This window comes from Gorilla gorilla, chromosome 6 (genome assembly GCF_029281585.2).
Source record: "Gorilla gorilla gorilla isolate KB3781 chromosome 6, NHGRI_mGorGor1-v2.1_pri, whole genome shotgun sequence".
NCBI classification, from domain to species: domain Eukaryota; kingdom Metazoa; phylum Chordata; class Mammalia; order Primates; family Hominidae; genus Gorilla; species Gorilla gorilla.
The window spans coordinates 108,018,554-108,029,156 of record NC_073230.2 but is presented as its reverse complement, the minus strand read 5'-3'; the positions used below and the strand labels follow the sequence as shown (position 1 = coordinate 108,029,156).

Here is a 10,603-nt window from a genome sequence, read left to right as displayed (position 1 = left end):
TTGGTGGAAATGTAACTTAGTTCACTCCTTGTGAAAGCAGTTTGGAGATGTTGGGAATAACGCTCAAAATCCTAAGGAAATTGAACACTCAAAGGATTCTTAGCACAGCAATTATACTTCTGCGCAGAGGGGTGCTTCTCCTTGGCCAGTTGCCATGAGAGCACACCTGAACCAAGGGGCATGAGAGCCTTTATTCCTGACGCAAGTCCTGCCCCTGTACCCTTTCCCCATTGGCCGGGGTCGGGCCGTACAATCTAAACTAATTCCGGTTGGCTAAACATTGGAACTTTTTTTAGATAAGGTCGGCACGTAAGGGAGAGAGGGGAAAAGGGGACGGGGTGTCTACAATGAGCAAGAGAGCTAGTCTTCTTTCCACGTAAGGAAAGGAATGTGAGCTGGTACTGATAACGCCTGGTACTGTGGCATGTCTGGGCATGTAACAAAGGCAGAAAGGAAGAAAAAAAGAGAAAAAGGGAAAAGGGATGGGGGGTAGTATGAATAAAAAAATAAAGGATTGATCGGGCTATTTGAAGAGAAACCTCATCATATCCCACAGGAGATTTCTCAAAGAAACTACAACAGAACTACCATTCGACTCAGCAATCCCTTGCTGGTTATATACCCAAAGGAAAATAAACCATTCGACCAAAAAGACACATGCACTTATATGGTCATCGCAGCTCTATTCACAATAGCAAAGAAATAGAATCAACCTAGATGCTTATCGATGGTGGACTGGATAAAGACAATGTGTTAAATAACACCATGAAATACAATGCAGCTGTATAAAAAGAGATCATGGCTCCATGGATGGAGCTGGAGGTCATTATCCTAAGTGAATTAACATGGGAACAGAAAATCAAATCATGTTCTCACTTATAAGTGGGAGCTAAACATTGAGTAGACATAGACACAAGTAAGAGAACAATAGACACTGGGGTCTATTTGAGAGTGGAAGGCGGAATGAGGGTGAGGATTGAAAAACGACCTATAGGGTACTATGCTGATTACTTGGGTATCAAAATTATCTGTACACCAAGTCTCCACAGCACACAATTTAGCCACTTAACAAACCTGCACATGTACCCCTTGAACATACATACAAGTTGGATAGAAAAAAAGGAATTTATGCCAAGTAAGGTGGCCAAATACACATATTCAATAAGCTATGGAAGGAGTCACGAATACCTGAAAGGAGAAAGGTGCACATGAGCAGTTGAGCTTCCTGCATCTCCATGTTCATAAAATGGTGATGTAAGGGTGGAATTTTTGACCCTCTGACATCTAAAGATGAAGCAGAGGACACAAAATCCCTTACTGTGCAAGCTCTGTTGACTCACCAGAACCACTCCATGACTGTAGTCTCTTAATCAGGCAAAACAAAAGAGAGGCAGCATCAGGTAGTTGGTTGATATCAATAGTGGAGTCACTTAAAAGGGTTGGTTCCTGTTTAGCCCTTAGGGAAGATAGGCTAATCGTAGTGAGTGAGGGAGGGGCCTAACACCCTCATCCCATCAAGACTGAGAATTTCATTTTCAAGTTTACTCTGGGGTCCCCTTGGTCAAGAGATCGTCTGTTTAGTCAGTTGTAGGGTTTAGGATTTTATCTTTATTTCTCATTTCTTTATTTTCTTCTCCTCTAGAAAGGAAGCTTTACAACAGCAGGGACTTCACTTTGTTCCCTGCTATGACCTCAGTGACTGAAATACTGCCAGATGCATAGGAAATGCTAAATGACTATTTGATGAAATCATGAATAAATGATATTTCCAAAATCAGAGGCATGGTAATAAAAACAGCCAACATTTATCTGATACTCATATTATGTCAGGTAAGTTCTAAGCACTTTACATGGATTATCTCAATTAATCTTGACAGTAGTCCCATGATATCGATATTATGATAATGATCTCAGACGTGCAAAACTAGGAAGTACTAAGAAAGCAAGCTAAAGCAAGGTGTTCTGACTTCACAGCCTGAGCTAGATGCTACCTAGAGTCCTAGAAATCCTATTTCAAAGGCTGCTGTATATAGAATCTGTCCAAATGATCTGACTTTCCTAATAGATGTTCCTGAGGGGGACTCTTGATAATGAAGTATAGAAGATGCATAAAATTTGTAGCCAGACTCGTTGTTTTTCACATTTTTTGGCCTGTAGGAAGTTATTAAACTCAGGCAAAATCTCCAAATGCTTCCAACCCTCATTTGTAAAATAGATTAATAGCATATACTTCAGAAGATCCTGTGAAAGAAGATATTATGTATAGTGTGTGTGTTTACATAGAAATGCTCACTAAATGGCTATCTTTATGAGGAGGATGGTGGTGGAATTTGTGGTGGTGCCATGACTGCTGCAGATGAGAGGTGCATAGCACAGGGGTTAGCATCTCTACCAGACTGACTTCGACATGCTTGACCGTGCCTGAGGACTGGCCAGGATAGAACTGACAGGAGGCTATGGTATGGGGTATCCAGGAGTCTTAGGAAAAGCCAAGCTCCTCATGTGGAGGATAATAGCTGACATCCAGGATGAATAAGTCTAAGCTCCAGAGAAGTCACCTCAAGGTTTCTAGGCAGATGGAGAAGGAATTCAGCTTGAGGAAGGAGTCAAGAGCCTTATCTTGGTTTGAAAAACAAAACAAAACAAAAAAACAAGTAAGACCCACAAGGTTCATGTCCTGATAATGATTATCAGATCATCTGCCTGCCAGTGCCAGGGGGATAAGGAAATAGGAGCAATAAAAAAGATAGCAAACGGTCACTGGAACTTCTGGATGAGCTAAGGGGCTTTGTAAAGCATGTAATAATAGCACCAATTAAACTAATAATAATATCTTAATCATGTGGTAGGAATGTGATTTTATCCTCACAACAACCATATGAAGGGAATAATATTATTATCCCAATTTTTCAGATGAGGACCCCAACAGGCACAGAGAAGTTAAGTAACTTTCCCAACATAACTCAGTTAGCAAATGGCTGCTGGGAGTCTGTATAAATAGAAGAAACAGAGGATTATCCTGGGAAAACCAAGGAGATGGCCTCATTGAGCCAGAGAGCCCAACAAAGGCACAAATGAAAATATTGGTACAAGTATTGAGAAGAATGATGATTTTCAAATCTTTCCTTTGAATAAAATTGTAAGAGAAACTAATCACATTGCCAGCTCATTAATTAAAGTAACATTTGATGATAATGCTGTGAGATATAGCCTTCAAAAGATACTTAAGTATTTGGACAACAGCTTTATAATGAAACTCCCATCTCCATTTAATTATGTAAGCACAGTTGCTTACTGTTTTCATATCTACAAAAATTAGAAATACTATTTTCATTGAATTTAGTTTCATGCTCTCAAGTAGACTTCATCCACAAATAATTTAATTAATGGACAAAGAAAGAAGCTCCATTTATCTTATTAAATAAATGTATTTTCATTTAAGATTTTTACTTTTTAATGGTTTTCAAAATTTGGAATATATTTATGTCCTTTGGTCAAATTGTGATGATTTATAATTTTAATTCCAAAAAAATGTTAATACTTAGAGGGTTATATTTCTTTTTTTTTCTTTTTTCTTTTTTTTTTTTTTTTTTTGAGAACAAGTCTCACTCTTGCCCAGGTTGGAGTGCAGTGATGCAATCTCGGCTCACTGCAACCTCTGCTTCCCAGGTTCAAGTGATTCTCCTGCCTCAGCCTCCCGAGTAGCTGGGACTACAGGCACGCACCACTACGCCTACCTAATTTTTGTATTTTTAGTAGAGACGGGGATTCACCATGTTGGCCAGACTGGTCTTGAACTCCTGACCTCAGGTGATCCACTTGCCTCAGCCTGCCAAAGTGCTGGGAGTACAGGCGTGAGTGAGCCACTGTGCCTGGCCTACATTCTTAAATAAGAATTAAATATGCATATTTTTGTTGTACATATGTACGATAGTAATCAATAAAAGACCTTAAAATATAAGACTTGCTGTATCAGGATAAAAATTTTTGAAGGAAGTAGAACAGAAATGTGAATAAGAATAAATAGAAATAATATAAAATTTCTGGCTGTGAAAAAATTGTTAAAATTGGATCTTTTTTATTATTTTAAAATATGTTGAGTACCAAATTCCTATACTATTTTGATTTCATTGTTGTCATTTAAAAAGAGATGTAACTACGTTATTTTAAAAGTTTGAAATTGATATTTTACTGAAAGTTATATTCTTTGCAACTACTGACACATATAATAAGAAAGTTAGTTTTTAACTTAAAAATTATTTAGTGGCTACGTAACTTTTCAAAATTCTCTTTGAAGTACTTGAATGACAAAGGTTGAAATCTTCTCAAGCTCATGGGTGATATTCAATGGATAATCCTTGCTCCAGAGAACCAAGGCAATGAAGAGTGAGTTGGTGGAGGTGGATGGTAAGCATACAGGTATTTGTGGGTTCTGTTTCTACCTCACTTCTGGGTTTGTGTCCTGGGAAGGTACAAGATCTCCGAGGGGCAAACAATACAGACATATCTTGGTGGTTTTAGGCCGGAGAGGCTCAAATTGTCTCCCAGAATGGTGCAGGAATAGCAGAAAAATTCCTATTCCTCTAAAGTGTGTTTGGACATAATGGAAAGCTCATTTGCCCTGAACAGGCTTTCATTAGGAACAAGAGACAGCAGAAGACCTTCATTAACTGGTGACAAAGTTAAAAAGAAAAACTGATGTTATCATAGATGCCAATATGGATAAATGACATGAAATATCAACTGAACTATGTAGATGCAATCTGATGAAAAAGAGAAAAATGCTCAAATGAAAAAAATGGTTTTGCTCTCCTGATTAAAAAATAATAGCATATGCTGGAAGAACTCCACATATACTATTTTATTCTCACAACACAACTACTACATTGGATAGACATTATTATTTCCAATTTTAGAGAAAGTGACAATTCATCAAGAGGGATTAAATGACTTTTCCAGTTTATATCATTTATAAGTAGAGAAGCTGGAATGTGAACCTGAAGCAGAAATTGGGGCTCATTTTGGAATAATGTATATACTGAATATAGCTGGTTTGTGAATTTGCGGGTATGTAATCTGTATATACACATACACATACGTATGTGTACATAAAAACATCACTGGGATTCTGCTGAATGTTCCAGGCTGGTGTGGCTTGGGTAGCATCTCCTTCATTTTATTGTTTTCTGTGGTCTGCTTTTCCTATACATGAGACAAACTGTCAATACAGAACCACAGCTTACAACACTTCCAGTTCACATCAACTCAAAAGAAGGTAATTTATAGGTCTAATTTCTCTGTTTGACTATTCATGATTTGACAGAGAGGTAAAGATGATTATAATTTATCCCCAGAATCAGTAATAAAGGGAAAAATTAAAACATGTAACTTCTTTTTCTTCTTTTGAGAAGTCCTAAGAAAGTGAGAAATTCCTTTTATCTCATGTATATTGAAAAATATCGAGAAACAATTGGAATGATCTTTTTCATAATTCTATCATATATTCATTTTGCCTTGCAGAAATAATTTTGTGTATGATCTCATAAAATCTTTGGGTGACTTTCTTTTCTGTGCATAATTCAGAGGAAAAAAAAACACTAAAGGAATAGAACTTCACCCTGCTTTTGTACTTGGAGGTTGAGAGGTAACCTCACATAAACAGTTTTAATGTGTTTGTTATAATGTCATTCTTTAATAGCATTTTATGTAAGTAACACTCAAGCATGGCAACATAATAGCCCTGAGAAATACACAATTTAAACTATGTGGAAAGTAGTATTTTATGAGGTGAATAGACAAATACATTAGAGTCACTAGAATGAAGATGGCATTATTATTTTTTTTTAATCTTGGAGCTAGTTCTTCCACCTCTCAATACCTGTGTACTATGAAGGCAACACTGTTATGAAACCATAAAAATTAAAACGTATACCAGAGGTCCCTTAAGAAAAACAACTTATTGACAATGAATTTCACCAATTGGCATGCATGCCAGTAGAATTTGTTGTGGTTTTAATTTTGCAGAGGGGCCTGCATTCCTGTGCAAAAGGTGCTTGGCTAAAAGGATACTAGGATAAACTCTTAAGAAAAAAAAATTCCGCAGTAATCTGCAGCTTTGTCATCACGCATGGAATTCAATAAAATTCTCAATGTCTCTGGTTAAATAAACATTTTTTCTTACTTAGTCTGCTTATTTTTTTTGTCTAGACTAAAGCTTTTTAACAGGCTGCAAAACAAGCTGAATGTTTCTTTTGACTTTAGCTAGCAGAATACGTGTAGGAAACTGTTACCATTTTCTTAAAAAAATTTTCACTTAGTTAAGACATAAATCAGCAGTACATTAAAATTATAAGAAACACATCAAATATTTTAAGACTCAGGTTAAGGTGAAATATAAGCAAGGGAGATACTGAGAAATAATGAAGCAATTAGGGAGCAGTGCAGAATTGTTAAGTTGGAAGACCTGTTAAGACAACTTTTAATTTTTGTGGTTGCTTTTTTCTTCACTGACATTATTAAAGATTGAAAGCCCAGAGGTAGCAGAAAGCTGTAATAGGTGTGCCATTCAAATGTGTTAACTGGATTTTGAATTAATCTATGGTTTCTTTCCTCTAATTTATTAAAGGCTCATTTTACAGGATAAGGTGTTACCTGACCCAATGACTGCAGTTTCCCCACCTAGATCATTGGCATTTAACCTGCCATAGAACACAACTGAAACATTCCTTCTTGTTCTAGCAAAATGATACCTTCTAAATAAGGCAATGTTAAGACATTTATTGAATACTTACCATGTAAAATGTTCTGTCCTAATGCTTTACTCGTATGAACTTGTATAGGAAAGGAGGGCAGAGAGAACTGTAAAAATTTCCCAGAATAAGACACTTAGCTTGGATTCAAATTCAAGCAATCTGACTCCAAAGACCATGCATTCCTAAACGGTGTATTTCTTCCAATGTAGACACAACATACTCTGAATAAGTATCTATAGATGTGAATAGATGTACAATATTAGGGAGAAAACAAATATGTATTTGTTTGGAAGTATACACAGAAAACAGATAATACTGGATGTCTTTTGGGTTGGGACTCAAATAAATGAGGGCTATTGGTACTGGGAGAGCTTTATATGTGCATTTTTCTGCAATTTAAATTTTGAAATAGTAGATGCATTACCTTCACAAAAAATGGATAAAGGAATCTTTAAAAATGATATGAATTCAGTAGATTCTATCATGCTAACAAGTTAAGTTAACCCTACATTAAAAATAAAAGCTAGAAACATAATTGGGGAATTCAACATGTTTTATTTTGCCAGGCCAATGATTTCATCAATATCCAATTAAATTTTAGTGTGACAACTACATTTAGTTTGTTTTCTTACACAGATTGAACATTCACCATTATGACAGTTTCATCATGCTAAAATCTATTCACAAACTTACACTTTGGAAAAAAGTGTATTTCTAGAAAATTTTATGTACAATACAAATGGAATAGATATTAAGTCACTGAATTGTCAAGCTACATAAAATAAAACCAATCAACCACCAGTAGTATACATTAACAGCATTTTTGAAAAAAAATTTTCTTTTACATTCAGCAGAGTTATGTTCATGAAGAATTTCTACATTTTTAAAAGTAATGAAAGTATACACAATTTAATAATTGTGAAAATAGAATTAAATAGCACAAATATAGTATAAAACTAACACCATTACTGTCTATCAGTTTGGGCTTATGTGAAATAAAGAGAACTGTGACTCTGAAACAATTTTACTTTTAACTTTGAGAATAGATTGGCCATAAACACAGAAGATGGTTTTGGCTTTACATTGACACATTTCTGTGTGTCAGTGTAGAAGAGAAAAGAAGTTTAATTATACCTTTTAAGCAGGCAAACCATTATAATAAACTGCTTTAGAAATTACTCTAAAATTATACACATTTGGAACAACAGATTTTTTAAAAAATGAAGTTTGGTGTTATGTCATGCATTTTAACTATTTTTGCTATAGCGAGGCCTCCTCATATATTATCATAATTTATCACAGTTTAAATAGTGAATCATATTCTGATATTCTGATTAATAATCATATTCATTTTGACAATGATTTTAGTTTTTGAAGTTTTAGACTGCAATACTTAAAAAGGCCATAATCTACTTTAATTACCTTCATCATAGATTATTAACTATAAATAAAATGTTTATACGATATTTGGATTAGGTACATCGTGCAATATCTGTTTTTACCTGGAAGCATGAAAATGTCTTAAAAGGTAAATAAAAAAGCAAAAGTAGTGTTTTTAAAATATATATGAGAACATGAATAATTTTTTCACATTTTTCCATCTAATTTTTATTTGGAGAAAATAATTTCAGTATGAAATTATTCTAATAAAATTATTCAAACATACAATTAGGAGATAATTATTTATTCATCACAAAACTTACTACATTTACACTTAGAGACCGGTGAACGTATGTACCATTACCTTTTGAAAGAAAGAATGTCTCCTCATATTGTTTTCTTACTTTCTAGACATAACAAGCACCTTGCCATCACACTGAAAAGATCATAAAATATACAGTGTTGACTTAAAAATCAGTATGATATCTGAGACTGGTTTTAATAAAAGGAAGAATCATTGAATTTGAGTACTGAAGTTGAAAACTAGCCATATTTGTTATAAATTCCTCTTAAAAAATTAGTAGTTTCTACTTTGATTTTTCTTTTTGATGATTTCACCCCTTATTTAGAAGTCTAATACTTCAAATTTTTCCTTCTTATATTGTTTAATTTGCCACACAGACTAGGAAATAAGAGAACAAACAGTAATAACTGAGTAGTGCAAGATTATATTCTTTGAGTCTAAAATAAATTAAATAACTTCCAAAAAAAGTAAGTGCTTTTGTTTGGAAGGTGATAACATAAGAATATAAACCGAACTGCTTCACTGATATAACTCCCACCAAATATCTTCATGGGGTAGGTTACTGATTTTTATCTTCCTGAATAAGGAAACAAAAGTCAATGACAGATACCAGTAACTGATTATTTTTACAATCTTAAAAAAAAACCCAACATATTTCACTGGAACCATAAAAACCCATCATTTTCTCTTTATGAATAACTCATGTTTTTATACAACTTTAAATGCCTTCTTCCTTTTCTATTTCTTTTGATAGCCATTCTGTCATATGCATTTATGACTTTTACTACGTAAAAGCTGTGGATTTGGAACTTGTTTTCATATACAAAATCACTGACAATTAGAATTCTAAAGCCCCAAAGCAGGAAAGGAATACCACAGGGATGTGGCCCTCATTCAATTGAGGGATGCAACAATTCTAGTTTTGCAGCCACCATATCGATTTTGAAGAAAAGGTGAATAAAGATATAAATAAAATCTGGGTTAAGTTAAATATTTATATGCACCATGAGGACCATGACATGTCTAGTGCTAGTCACTATCATACAAGAAAATGCATGCTCATTTCAGTTCGTGTAAAACTCACTTTAGGAGTAATCACCTTTTTCAGTAATTCCCCTTGGTAAAGCACAAGTTTCTTTGCTCAAAATTTGATCATTGAAGACAGAGCATTTGTTAATGGAAGCATAAGACCCACCTAAGAAAATATTATGACTCTGGCAACTGATTCCTCCTGTTTCTACTTTTCCGACTATTGATGAGGGCCTTTAACTTGCCATAGTCCCCTCTCATTTTCTGTGATTCATCTCCCTGCTGATGTTGCTGCCGAGTGTCTTTGCAGTATTGGTTAATCATCTGCATTTCTGAGTGGCTGAATGCCCCCATGATGTCCTTCGGGTGGAAGGGTAAAGCCCTCACAGAGCTGGCCCAGGTCCATGGGGACCATTTGTCCGTCACAACAGCCACCATTTCTGAATCTAAAACTTTGAAGTTGATCTTGGCTATGGTCTGCTTGAAACTATTTTCTGTAGCAATGCAATGATAAAGTCCTTGGTCAGAACCCTGAACAGAGCGGATCAGGAGTCCCTGTGAAGTGGCTATTATTCGTTCATTCAGCTTAACCTAAAAGAGAGACACATTAAAGTTACTGAAACTGAACATTATATTTCCTTAGATTATGACCAACATATACAGAATAGTCTCAACTTTCACAGATTTGGGAAAAAAGTATTGAGCACTACTTAGCATCCTTCTCAGTGGACACGAAATTTTGTTCAGTTCCATTGCCTTTTTTTTTTTTTTTAAACATGGGAGATCTTGTCACAGTCACAGGGGTATTGAATCTAATAAAGAGAGGGTGAAGATATTATCCATATCGGCAAAAATAGCTTAAAGTGCTTTCCCCTGGACAGATGTTTCTCCATATATAAGCACAAAACTTTGGTTGCCTTTGAGATTGGAATCACAGTCAATATATGTAAATGAAACTCACAGATACTTTAAAATATCTATTCCATCCTGGTGTTCTAGTCTTTTATATTTATAAAAAATACTCGCCAGTGAAAACATGAAGCCACAATTAAAGGGTGAATTTTATCGTTTTGTTTCAACAAATGAATGGTCTTCTAAATAAAAAATACATAAGCAGAGGCAGAATTTTGAACATTAT

The 10,603-nt window shown here is 34.9% G+C and overlaps 1 protein-coding gene across 2 annotated transcripts in view; it reads right to left on the bottom strand.

Moving 5' to 3' along the window:
* Nucleotides 1–7,287: 7,287 nt before the first annotated feature.
* The window catches only part of SEMA3C (semaphorin 3C), a 177,281-nt gene continuing 173,965 nt past the window's right edge, over nt 7,288–10,603 (bottom strand). For both annotated transcript variants that reach the window (XM_004045659.5, XM_063708674.1), the window contains exon 18: nt 7,288–10,056. In XM_004045659.5, coding sequence (XP_004045707.1) covers nt 9,643–10,056 — 414 coding nt within the window. In that variant the 3' untranslated portion in view covers nt 7,288–9,642. The remainder of the gene's footprint in view (nt 10,057–10,603) is intronic.